Source organism: Peromyscus leucopus, chromosome 13 (assembly GCF_004664715.2).
Source record: "Peromyscus leucopus breed LL Stock chromosome 13, UCI_PerLeu_2.1, whole genome shotgun sequence".
Taxonomy (NCBI): Eukaryota; Metazoa; Chordata; class Mammalia; order Rodentia; family Cricetidae; genus Peromyscus; species Peromyscus leucopus.
In genome coordinates this window covers 51897966-51912042 of record NC_051074.1, presented here as the reverse complement: position 1 = coordinate 51912042, position 14077 = coordinate 51897966, and the positions used below count along the sequence as shown (strand labels likewise).

Here is a 14077-nt window from a genome sequence, read left to right as displayed (position 1 = left end):
TCAGTGAGCCAAACCCATGAGTAAACTCATGTTTTTAGAGTATCATATGTGCCTGTTTATATTATGTTTTTCCTATCTATAACTAGCTTTCAGAAATTAATGACCAACTTGAGTAGTTACAAGAGACCATGTAATTCACAAAGATGCAAGTGTTCTTTTACCTTTTAAAGAAGATGGCTCCTGATTCCTTATTTGGAATGTACAAAAAGTGCACATTTAAAATAATGGCAAAATCATTGCACTTTTTGGAAATTAGGTTATTGGAGTAGAGAATGCATTATGATAATTAAATTTTTAAAATATCCAAATATTTTTTCTGTAGTGTTATTTTACTTGATTATTACTACTTTTTTTATTTTTTTGGTTTTTTGAGGGCTCTGGGAACTCACTCTGTAGACCAGGCTGGCCTTGAACTCACAGAGATCCACCTGCCTCTGCCCCCCCAAGTATTAGTACTAAAGGCATGTACCACCAGCACCATTTGGCTTTTCCTACTTTTGTGTGTATGACATACTGGAGATTGAACTCAGAGTCTTGCTCACTTGGTTGGCACACACTCCACAACCAGACTGTTTCCCTAACCTCATATTTGTTTTAAAAGCACAAATAAGTTTGCAAGATTTTGGGGTACACTTTTTACAGTTTATTAGTCAGCTATTGGACTGGAATTTAATAACGCCAGTGTGTATGTGGAATAGGAAGAGTAATTGGGCTGAATTTTAATGAAAAACTTAAGGTATTCTTTGTTCTACAATTCAAGGTATTTATTGGAGGCAATTGCTGCCCTCAGCCCTATGACTTCATGGTCTTTATGTATAACTGTGATTTTATAATTGTTTGATAGGAGTTTAGGCAGGAGAAAACAAATGTATTATCTAGTAGGAATAAATAGTAATATAAACATCACAAAATTGCACAATAAAATTTCAGTGTTTTCTGTAATAAAAAGAGATAATTTAGTTTCAGGTTTATAGTGTCATCGTGGCCAATTTCTTTCTGTATTTTCACTCTTTGATTCTGAATATTTTGCTTTGTTGATGGCTAATCCTTCTCATTGTTACAGACAACTGATGTAGCTTAAGCATAGTAGGTAGAGACAACCGCATCGTGCAAGGATGGGGGCGCTGATGTGTTGTGTACCTGTTAAGTCTAACCCCTGTAGCTTCATTCTCTAGAACTGTCTGTACCAGCCTCTAAAGCAGTCACATGGATGGGTGTGGCGTTTAGGGCGGAAATGCTGTGCAGATGACATGAAGGTTCTGCAGGGAAACCCAAAGGGAAATGACTGTGAAGTGGACACTGTCCCTTTCACACCTGGACCTTTAAACCTTACCTAGACTCGGGGAGTGTGGTATTTCAAGGCAGTACCCTGCTATCCGATGACTGGTATTTTAAGACCTTGTTTTGAAGGTGTGTTAACACTTTCCTTCTCACAGTGTATGAACAGGAAAACCTCATACTTGATAAAGTTCTGTCACATGTCATGTTCAGCTAGAATAGCAACTGTCTTTGTGGAATAGTGCCATAAAAGATGCTATTCTCCATGAAACAAAACTCTCAGTGAGTGAGTTTAAGGTATAAGTTACACCATAAGTTTTAATGAACCATATTTTGTAAACTAACCATTAAAAGGACCATTATCCATGTTTAGTGTAAGGATAATATTCTATTGTAATCCAATTAAAGTGAGGAGTGTAGTGCTTTCCCTGTTCTTTTTTACTTTTCACTTGTATGTGCGCATGTGTTCCCATGCCTATGCACTTACACGTGGAGGGTGTGTGTGTGTGTGTGTGTGTGTGTGTGTGTGTGTGTGTGTGTGTGTGTGTATCCATGCATTCATTTGGAGAGGCCAGAGGTCAACGTCCTTAGTCCTGTCCCACCTTAACTGGGTGGGCTGCTTGCAAGCCCCTAGGATTCTTGTAGTCACGCTCAGCTCTGTAGTCATTGGCATGAGCCACTGTACTTGGCTTTACATGATGGAGAACCAAATTCAGATATTTATGATTGAATACCTGAAATTTGCCCACTGAGTGTCTCCCAAGTTACTCCTCCCCACTTTCCTAAGAAAAAGAATTCTTACTCAGATAAACTTCTAAAAATGAGTTTTAAAACACTTTGTATAGTTTAATTAATGAGTAAACTATATTGCAATAGATAAGCTAAAGTATTTTTCTAGTCATAGGCCCTCTTTTGTATGTTTTACATCACTTATTTAAATCTAAAATGATTCTGATGTTTTTATTTTTTATGTGTCTTAGAATTTAATTTGGGTCACCTACAAGTTTCCCAAGAAGTGGTAAATGATGTCATTCTTCCAAGATGGGCTAAGTCAGCTGAAGATTTCATTTATAAACACAGGAAAGCTCTGGTAAGGTTTCCGTTACGTCTCCACCAAGTCTAATAAAACATAGATATGTTTTTCAAAGATAAGTTAAAGTGTACTTTTTTCTAGATTAATTTATCTGTTATATATTACTGTTCTAAAAATACAATATATAATTTAATCTTAGGATATAATTTTTGGTGATATTATTCATGATTATGTACCAGAATATGGGTTTCCACTTTTTCTTTTTTTTAATAATATCTTACAATGGTCTATATACAAATCTAATTATAAATTCCAATTATCAGTGTCATAAGCTTTTGATTTCTGGTATATAGGAAATCAAAATTTTATTTTCTTGAATTGACAAGTTTTATATAACTATTACAAAAGAAACTACCACAGAAAATGCATTCCACGCCAGATGGTGGTGGCACATGCCTTTAATCTCAGCACTCAGAAGGCAGAGGCAGGTTCATCTTTGTGAGTTCGAGGCCAGCCTAAGAGCGAGTTCCAGGACAGACTCCAAAGCTACAAAGAGAAACCCTGTCTTGGAAAAAACAAAAAAATGCATTTCACACCTCTTATTTAACTCTCTTAGATTTGAGGAGATGTTAATAGCTTTTTTATGTTTTTTTTTTTTCACCCAGTGTATTTCGGGACATTTTGGAATTTTTGATTTTTGGATTAGCTAATAAATCCTCTGCAAATATTTCAGAATCTGGGAACAATCCACAATCTGAGTTGGGCTTAGTGGCAGTTTCTTAGGAGGCTGAAGCCTGAGTTCCTGACTTGGAGTCCAGCATGAACAACATGATATGAACTTGTCTGAAATAAAACAAAACATACAACAACAAGCAAAATCTCAAATACTTGTAGCCTTAATCATGTTACATAAGGGAGGTTCAGCCTGTGTTAGCATTCCAGTTCTCTGTGTGTTTGCTGTATGGATTGCTATTCTGTTTACCCAGCTGGTATAAGGAAATGTTTTGCAATTTCTGTTTTTGTTTCATTTCAGTTAAGCATGACTACATTTTTTAATTTTTCTGAAAGATTACCCAGCTTCTAATAAAACTAGCCTATCAAAAATGCCACTTTAAAAAAACTTAAGAGTGTTTAGGTAAATTTCCAACGTGGAATTGAAGAAATAGAGAGAGTTAGTTTACCGTTGATCATTGTGTTACTGTCTCGCAGCATTGTTTACCAAGCAGTACTCTTCTTTAAAAAAAAGTGTGCAGATGCTTTACGTGTATGTATGTGTATACACTGTGTGTGTGCAGTGCCCAGCAAGGACAGAAGGGGTCAGAGATCTGGAACTGGAGTTACAGGTGGTGGTTAGTCGTCATGTGGGTACTGGGAATTGAACATGCTTTCTCTTTTAGAGCAATCAGTGTTCTTCTCTCTGGCTCCATGTTTTTGTTTTTTGTTTTTTTTTTTTTTTTGTTTTCCCCTAAGACAGGGTTACTCTGTGTAGCCCTAGCTGTCCTGGAACCAGAGATCCACATCCTAGGCTGACCTTGAACTCAGAGATCCACATTTCTCTGCCTCCTAAGTCCTAGGATGAAAGGCCTGCACCACCATCTCCTGGCTGCTCCATGCCCTTTTTAAAATGCATGAATTTAGATTACAGTTGGAAATTACCTGTATTAATTATTAAATTTGTTCTCTTTCTAGGAGTCTGAATATGTGTCTGCTCATCTTCATGAATGGATAGACCTGATTTTTGGCTACAAACAGAGAGGACCAGCTGCAGTGGAAGCACTCAATGTCTTCTATTACTGCAGTTATGAAGGTCTGAGCCTACCTATGTCCTCTCTGTAGTGCTCTCATAGACCATGGGGTTTGGGCCTGGACCCTTAACCTAGGAAAGCGTACGTCAACAAAACAGCTTTTTAGATGGAAGGTCATGAAACTGCCACTATTTCAGTTTTGTAATAGTAGTTTGTGATGTGTGTGTGTATATGGAAATCTAATTATAGACACCAGTCATCATCATATGCTTTTGGTTTCTTAAATGGGAAATTAAATTTCCTGTTTAATCAAGTCTTACATTGAATATTATGTAATATTTTTAGTAAACTTTGAAAGAAGGCACTTAGAATTTCCAGTAATAAATTCTTACAATCAAAACTGATTGTGAAGCTATGGTCAGAAAATGATCTCTCTTTTTAAATCTTTTTGGTGTGTACACATATGATACATGTATGGGTACACAAGGAGGTTGAAGGTATATGTCAGGTGGTCTTCCTCACTGGTTCTTCCCCTTATTGAGACAGGATCTCCCATATGTACACACACACACACACACACACACACACACACACACACACACACACACATAAAAATAGGCCATTTTTCTGGTGACAAGTTGAAGACTGATGTTTTGTTTTAAATGTGTTAAACAGTCCTTGATGTATTTATCAGAGTCTTACTGGTTTGTTTTTCTCAATAGTGATTGCTTCTTGTTTTAGGTGCTGTAGATCTTGATGCCTTAACAGATGAAAAGGAAAGAAAAGCCTTAGAAGGGATGATTAATAATTTTGGGCAAACACCTTGTCAGCTGTTAAAGGTAAATTATCATCAGCTTAGAGCAGTGGTTCTCAACTGTCTTAGTCAGGGTTTACTATTGCTGTGAGAAGACACCATGACCATGGCAACTCTTATAAAGAAAACGTTTAATTGAAGGGGCTCACTTACAGTTCAGAGGTTCAGTCCATCATGGTGGGACATGGCAGCATGCAGGCAGATGGGGTGCTGGAGCTGAGAGTCCTACATCTTGACTCAGAGGCAACAGGAAGTCAGCTGACAGTCATACTGAGTAAAGCTTGAGAAAAAGACCTCAAAACCCACCCCAGCAGGGACACATTTCCAACAGACGGTGTGGCCTCCATCCCCCAGGTCTGCATTAAAGGCCCACGTCATCCAGCTTCCTCCAACAAGACCACATTTCCTAATAGTGTCACTCTCTGTGAGCTTATGGGGGCCAAATACATTCAAACTACCACGTCAACCTTCCTAATGCTGTGACCCTTTAATACATCCTCATGCTGTGACCCCCAGCCATCACATGGTTTTCATTGTTACTTCATAACTGTAACTTTGCTATGTTATAAATCGTAATATAAATATTTTTGGAGATAGAAGTTAGCCAAAGGATTCACGACCCACAGGTTGAGAACTGCTGGCTTAGAATGATGTTTCGAAGTATTCTGAGACTTGAAGAGTAGTAGAGTCCTAGAAAAATTGTACTTGATAGTGTTTGATTTTTATGATTGCATTTCTTCTTTTAAAACAATAGCAATGGGTTGGGGATTTAGCTCAGTGGTAGAGTGCTTGCCTAGCAAGCGCAAGGCCCTGGGTTCGGTCCTCAGCTCTGGAAAAAAACAAAACAAGAAAACAAAAAAATAAAACAACAGCAATACTGTCTCTTGGAGATTCAGTTCTAGACTTCATTTGAAGTCCCTCTACGTAATACATCAGTCTTCCTAGTATCAGGAGTCTCAATTACATGAGCACATTACAACTTAACAGAGGATAAATGCAATCAGCCAGGGCTACACAGTGATCTCTGTGAGTTCAGTGCCAGCCTGGCCGACTTAGTGAGACCCTGTGTCAAAGAGAAAAGTTTAAAAAGGGCGGAGAATATAGTGCAGTGGTAGAGCTCGTTCCTAACACATACGCAGTTCAAAATTAAAACAGCTCTTGGTGGGGCTCTGATTAGAGCCTTTCCACCTCTCCGTTTTGTTTGGTTTTGTGTTTGAGACAGGGTTTTACTGTGTAGCCCTGGCTGTCCTGGAACTATGTAGACCAGGCTGGCCTCGAACTCACAGAGATCCGCCTGCCTCTGCCTCCTTGAGTGCTGGGATTAAAGGCATGCGCCGCCACTGCCGCTGCCGCTGCCGCTGCCGCTGCCACCACCGCTCCAGGCTTGAGCTCTACTTTTTTTTAACTCCTGTTATTTTACAAGAACAGAGCTGATCTGTTGATTGGCAGGGCAGTTATCCTGCCCTGTGTGTTCATGCTTGTAGAGGTCAGAGTTTCATTTCGTGGGCGTCCTTCTCTGACACTGTCCAGCGTTTGGTTTCAACCCTGATCTCTTACTGGCCTAGAATTCATCGAGTAGGCGAGGCTGGCTGGCCACCTTGGCTGGCCTTTTTAAAACAAGGGTCCTGTAAATTTGAACCCAGGTCCTTATGTTTGCTTCTAGATGAGTACTTTTTTGAGCTACCTCCCTCACACTAGTTTTTATTGTGATTAAAAATATTACAAGGGGCTGAGGTGGTAGTTTAGTCCAGGAATGCTTACTTAGTGTGTGCAATGTCCAAGTGCAGGCTCAGTCACCACACATACTAAAGAAGATCAGACAAGGTTAGGACTCTCAGCCTGTTATTTAAAATAAAGATGTTGTTGGTTTTTTTAAGTATTAAAAGCTACACATTTAAGTGTCACATCTATTGCCTATTATCAAATATTTTGTAATAGAGGCAGAAGAATTGAACTGCACCTCCCTGTTTGTTTTGTGTTCTTTCTGAGACAGAGTGTTACTATGTAGCCTATACTGCCTTAGAACTTTCTGTAGCTGGCTTCAAACTCCAATTCCTCCTGCCTTAGTCTTCTAAGCACCTGGATAGTCAGCATTGGTGATTCTTTTGTAGAACTCTTACCTGCCAAACACTAGGATTACAGGTGTATGTTACTGTACCTGGCAAGAATCCTCTTTAGAAGGACAACTCTTACACATTTTAATTGTGCCCTTGGAATAGTAATAAGGTATAGAATATGTTATCACTATGTTTAATTAACATGAATATACTTAATTCTGTATCTGACTCGGTGGGTAACTGAACTCAGTCCCCCATGTCAGCATGGTGGAGAAGAGAACTGACTCCTGCAGGTTGTTCTCTGGCCTCCACACATGCACTGACATGCACATGCCCACATACACACAGAAAATCAATAAAGTGGAATTTAGACTTAGAAGAAAAAAGATTCCTATAGGCTGGATGGGAAAGATTGATCACAATAACTAATGGATACTTAAGAGAAAAAAGAAACTAAGAAATACTAAATAATTGGTGAAAGAGCATGTAAAAAATCATTCTGATCTGGAAACACAGGAGTGATATCAATAAGAACAACTTTAAAGTAGAAATGAGATATCTGTAGAAAAGAAGGATGGATGGCAGATTTGCTGGGGTTGGATAAGCTAAGCCCATGGCCTGGAGTTGTTAACAGTGCCAGGTGTGCATTCTCTTAGAACAGTCCACTGTGTGTGAGTGAACACGGGCAGGTTTTCATGGAACTCTAAAATTTTTCCTTAAAATTATTTTGAAGGAACCACACCCTCCAAGATTATCAGCAGAAGAAGCCATACAAAAGCAGACCAAAACAGAAGTCGCAACCCTAAACCTCTTTCAGCACCTCCCTGAACTGAAGTCCTTTTTTATAGAGGTAAAACCCAACTTGGTAATGTCGGAGACCTTTCTCCAATCCTGTGTTAGTACATGTGTGTGTGTGGGTGTGCTCATCCCTGCCTATAGTTGTATCACTTACTTGTGAAAAGCCAAAGGTCAACTCAAGTATTTTCCTTTATTGTTCTCTTCACCTTATTTTTATTTATTTTACACCCCAACTGCAGTTTCCCCTCCTCCCAGTCCATCCCCCCAACCTCTCCTCCTCCATTCCTCTTCAGAAAGGGACAGGCCTCCCATGGATATCAATAAAACATGACATATCAAGTTGCAGTAAGACTAAGCACCTCCCCTTGTATTAAGGTAGGCAAAGTGACCCAGGATGAGGAGTAGGGTCCCAAAAGCCAGCAACAGAGTTGGAGACTTCCCACCACTCCCAGTGTTAGGAGCCCCACAAGAAGACCAAGCTACACAGCTGTCACATGTGCAGAGGACCTAGGTCAGTCCATGCAGGCTCCCTGGTTGTCAGTTCAGACTCTATGAGCTCCCACGAGCCCAGGTTAGTTGATTTTCTGTGTTTCCTTATGATGTCCTGACCACTCTGGCTCCTACAATCCTTCCTCCTTCCCTTCAGCAAGATTCCCTGAACTTGGCCTAATGTTTGGCTGTGGGTCTGCACCTGTTTCCATCAGTTGCTGGATGAAGCCTCTCTGATGACAATTGGGATACTCACCAGTCTATGAGTATAGCATAGACTTTTTTTTTTCTCCAGTCAGGTTTGGTTCTGTCCTAGGCCTCTGAGTCATTTATCCTCTGGGTCCTGGTGCTCCAGGCAGTGTCAGGGGTGGACTCACTCTTGTAACATGGGTCTGAGGCTGAAAGAGTCTTTGGTTGGCCACTCCCACAGTCTCTGTGTCATCCTTACCCTAGCGCATCCCATAGGCAGGACAGACTAGGTCAAAGGTCGTGTGGCTGGGTTGATATCCCAGTCTCTCCACTAGGACTCTTGCCCGGTCACAGGAGACAGCCAGTTCAGGCTACATATCCGATGTTGCTTGGAGTCTTAGAGTCATCCTTGTAGATTCCTGGGAGTTTCTCTTGCACCAGGTTTTTACCCTGTCCCTAAAAGGCCCCCACCTGATCCCTCCTGTTCTCATCCCCACCTGATCCCAGTCCACCCTTGAAATCTATTCTCTTTCCCTTCCCAGGGAGGTGCATGCATCTCTCCTTGAGCCCTCCTTGTTACCTAGCCTCTCCGGCTCTGTGGATTGTGGCATGGTTATCCTTTACAGCTAGTATCCACTTAAAAGTGAGAACATACCATGCTTGTCTTGCTGGGTCTAGATTACCTCACTTAGGACAATTTTTTTTTTTTCTAGTTCAATCCATTTGCCTGCAGATTTCATGATGTCATTGTTTTTTAACAGCTTAGTAATACTCCATTGTGCAAATGTACCACATTTTCTTTATCCATTCTTTCAGTTAAGGGATGTCTAGGTTGTTTCCAGGTTCTTGCTATTACAAATAAAGCTGGTATGAGCACAGCTGAGCAAGTGACCTTGTGGGCACACCTTTGGGTATTGCCCAAGATTGGTGTAGGCAGTTCTTGGGGTAGATCAATTCCCAATTTTCTGAGAAGTCACCATATTGATTTAAAAGTGGCTGTACAAGTTTGCACTTCCACTAACAATGGAGGAGTGTTCCCTTTGCTCCACATCCTCCACATCCATCCAGCATTTGATCTTAGCCATTCTGACAGGTATAAGATGGTATCTCAGAGTCGTTTTGATTTGCTTTTCCCTGATGGCTATGGATATTGAACAGTTTCTCAGCTATTTAACATTCTTCTGTTGAGAACTCTCTTTATATCTGTAACCCATTTTTAATTTTTTTTTTTTTGATGTCTAGTTTCTTGAGTTCTTTATATATTTTAGAAATCTGCCCTCTTTTGGATGTGGGGTTAGTAAAGATCTTTCCCCATTCTGTAGGCTGTCCTATTGACAGTGCCCTTTAAAGTCTTACGGAAGCCTTTTAGTTTCAGGAGGTCCCATTTATAAATCATTGGTCTTAGTGCCTACACTGTTGGTATTCCATCCAGGAAGCTGTCTCCTGTACCAACATATTTAAGGCTACTTCCCACTCTCTTTTCTATCAGATTCAGTGCATCTGGATTTATGTTGAGGTCTTCGATCTACTTGGACTTGAGTTTTGTTCAGGGTGATAGATACGAATCTATTTGCATTCTTCTACATGCTGACATCCAGTTAGACCAGCACCATTTGTTGAAGATGCTTTGTTTTTTCCATTGTATAATTTTGACTTCTTTGTCAAAAATCAAGTGTCCATAGGTGTGTGGATTTACACCTGGGTCTTCGATTGGATTCCATGGATCCACCTGTCTGTTTTTATGCCAATGCCATGTGGTTTTTACTACTATTGCTCTGTAGTAGAGCTTGAATCAGGGATGGTGATACCTCTGGAAGTTCTTTGATTGTACAAGATGGTTTTAGCTATCCTGAATTTTCTGTTTTTCCATATGAAGTTGAGTATTGTTCTTTTGAGGCCTATAAACAGTTGTATAGGAATTTTAATGGGGATTGTGTGGAATCTGTATATTGCTTTTGGTAAAATGTTCATTATTCCTATGTTCATCCTACCAATCCATGAACATAGGAGATCATTCCATCTTCTGCTGTCTTCTTGCATTTCTTTCTTCAAAGTCTTGAAGTTCTTGTCTTTCACATGCTTGGTTAGAGTTACCTTAAGATAGTTTATATTATCTGTGGCTATTGTGAAGGGTGTTGTTTCCCTGATTTCTTTCTTGGCTCATTTATCATTTATGTATAGGAGGGCTTTTTCTTAAGTTAATCTTGTATCCAGCCACTTCACTAAAGGTGTAGGAGTTCCCTGGTAGAATTGTGGGGGTTGCTTATGTACATTATCATATCATCTGCAAATAAGGATACTTTGGCTTCTTCCTTTCCAATTTGTATCCCCTTGATCTCCTTTAGTAGTTTTATTGCTTTAGAATTTCAAGTACTATATTGAATAGATATGGAGAGAGTGGACAGGACAGCCTTGTCTTGTTTGTGATTTTAGTGGAATTGCTTTGAGTTTCGCTCCATTTAAAAATCACACGATCAGGCCGGGCGTTGGTGGCGCACGCCTTTAATCCCAGCACTTGGGAGGCAGAGGCAGGCGGATCTCTGTGAGTTCGAGGCCAGCCTGGGCTACCAAGTGAGCTCCAGGAAAGGCGCAAAGCTACACAGAGAAACCCTGTCTCGAAAAACCAAAAAAAAAAAAAAAAAATCACACGATCATCTCAACAGATGCTGAAAAAGCCTTTGACAAAATCCAATACCCCTTCATGATAAAAGTCTTGGAGAGATCAAGAATACAAGGGACATACATAATAAAGGCAATATACAGCAAGCCAAGAGCCAACATCAAATTAAATGGAGCGAACATTGATCTATTTTGTTAACTGAGGTTCTTTCTGAAAGTCTTATGTTGTGAAAATCATATATTATGATCCGAAAATAAATATCATTCTGAGGAAACAATTACCATCATCTTACCACAATGCAAAATAACAATGATTTGAATGTATTTTTCTGATGTGTCTATAGTTTCAAAATGACAGCTAACGTTTATTATGGATAACATTACTGAATATATACTATGTACCAGATATTATTCTAAAAGGGCTATAAGAACTAATAGTGCTATGAAATCCAATAAATAATGTTATAAAACCCATAGAAACTGCTTTTCTCTTCAAATAGTGAATCAAGAGCCATTTGTGATTCCAGCTAGGGAAGCCAGATTAATGTTTTTGATGTAAAGCCCAAAAGATTTTCCTATAAATTATAAACAACTTTCTCATTTAACTTACTACATGTGCATTATGTTTGTGTCAGTACAGCTGGGGCAGGGAAAGATCCTAAAAATCCTGGTTTAACTAATTGCTGCTCCTTGGCATCTCCATCTGCTCCCCACAGAGGACTGGAACTAGACAGGGATTGGTTTCAGATGATTCGCGTGTGCTGGCTATTCAAACATGGCATATAATTCCTTTTCCACATTTTATATTAAATTATTACATGATCAGGTAGAGTAAAATGAGGTATTGTAGGGATCCCTGTCTAAACAATAGAAATTTTCAATAATTAGTACCTAATAAAATGAACAGCCATTAAATGCCTTTTATTTTACAGGGAATTAGTGATGGTATTCCTCTATTAAAGGCCATCATCCCTAAAAATCAATCTCGTTCTTTTATGTCTCAAGGCAGCCCTGAGTTACTGGTAAGTTGATATATACCTATTTCATATTGCTATGTCTGTATTCATTAGTTTACCAGAAATAGGAATGAATGTAAAAATATTTCCGTTACATTCCTAAACTTCATCGTGTGTGTGTGTGTGTGTGTGTGTGTGTGTGTGTGTGTGTGTGTGTGTGTGTGTGTGTGTGTGTGGTGTGTGTGCGTGCCTTTGCCTTCCAAGTACTGGTAAAAGCAATGTTTTTTTAAGTTACGTGAATCGGGGCTTGGGTAACATGTTGTTTTATAATTGAAGGAGTAAAAAGCTTTTCTCTCTTAAAATCAAGTACACACTAATACTGTTGTTTCAGGGACATTGTAACGGTTTGTCAACTCTCCTCTTTGGCCTAAGTGATAGTTACATCTTATTTGTCATGGTAAAGGTAACTTCAGTTTTCTCTGAATGTTAACACTAATGCTAGTGACCTGAGAAGTTAAGATGAAAAGCAATTAGCTAAAGAAAACAACTATTCTTACTGTAAGCTGTAAGTAGGTTTTTCCACTTGAATTATTTAAGATTTGGTTTCATGTATCTTACACTGGTCTCCAAATGATGGATGTCAAAATCTGTGAACATCTGATTACTCTTAGCCACATTCTTTAATCTTTTATTTATTTCAGCGTTCATATGTTCTTTTTCAGGTAACAGTTAGCATGAATTATGTTATTGGAACCCATGGATGGCTACCTTATGACAGAAACATTTCTAACTACTTCACATTCATCAAGGATCAAACTGTGACTAACCCGAAGTAAGTAATGGACAGCTAATGGGTTTTGTTGTTGTTGTTACTGGGGTTTTGTTTTTTTGTTTTTTGTCTTTGTTTTTGGGTTTTGGTTTGTTTTTTTTTTAATTACACTCATGATATTCATTAATTACACTCATGATATTAATCACATTTGTGATATTCATAGATTACATTTGCAGTATTCATTCAATTATATATATAATTTTTTTAAAATGCCGAATGTCATTTATTGAAGGAGGGAGGAGGTCTTAAATACAGGCTTACAGCACAATGGGAGAACCCTGGAGGGCAGCAGTTTGCTACTGATGTTTTACAATCTTGCATCTAAGCTTTTAATGCCCATTATTCAGGATACACAGACACGGTACTTCCCTTAAGCATTCAGGAGGGTGGAACTTGGCAAGGAATTAGCATTGGGAGGATATCAAGGTCAAGGTCCGCAAGCAAGGCAACAGTTACCCAAAACGGGGGGCCAGGAACACACAGGTCTCCCTTTTATTAAAAAATGAGCTTCTGACTTGGGTTGCGTGGGACGTCAGCAGGTCACCTTACCCGTCATGGAGACGCCTGCCCAGGCCACACAGGTGCTTTGTCTTAGGTTGGTGAGTGCCCCCCAGACATTACCTGTCTCTGAATACTCATTATCATACAGGCTCAATTGTGTGAGCTGCAGAGTTAACTGTTGCCAAAGATCTCAAAGTGGCACTGGGCTTGCAATCTGTGTGTTTGATACAGAAAAGACCAACAGAGGTCCTATCTCACCCATAGCCAGGAGGCTAAAGGCAACTGAGCCATTCCCTTCCTTAACGAGCCATACTGTACGTTGGAGTCCTTGTAAGATAGTATCCCAAAAGCAAATGAAACTTGAGTTTATAAATTTATAATTTTCAAAGCCAATCAAGATGTATATAACTACTGAATTAAATTTATCATGCCCAATAGAATGGAAGATTAACTAACTGTGGTAGCTACTTTTGCTGCCAGGGTCTCCACTGTGCTAGCTGTAGTAAGCAATTATGAAATGGTAATCCCAGAGACAGTAGCAGCGGTGGTCGCCATTGCTATAACAGCAACAGCGGCAGCAGCAATGTCAAATTCTCTTCTGGATTGTGTGGACATCCACTAGCATGGATACAACTCCAGTAACATGAACCACCAAGGCCCATTTTTCTTGATCCCAGCATGACTTTGGCTGGCAGCTCTTCTGGAGAATCCAATCTCATGGCTACAGTTCCTAGGCTTAGTAATGGACAGCTAATGGGTTTTGTTG

At 39.5% G+C, this 14077-nt stretch overlaps 1 protein-coding gene across 1 annotated transcript in view; it reads left to right on the top strand.

The window, feature by feature from the left end:
- Nucleotides 1-14077, top strand: part of Nbeal1 (neurobeachin like 1) — a 140380-nt gene that overhangs the window by 113590 nt on the left and 12713 nt on the right. Inside the window, 6 exon segments of the mRNA XM_037210375.1 lie at nt 2259-2368; nt 4001-4118; nt 4798-4895; nt 7661-7777; nt 11955-12044; nt 12701-12810. Of these exon segments, the coding sequence (XP_037066270.1) occupies nt 2259-2368; nt 4001-4118; nt 4798-4895; nt 7661-7777; nt 11955-12044; nt 12701-12810 (643 nt within the window).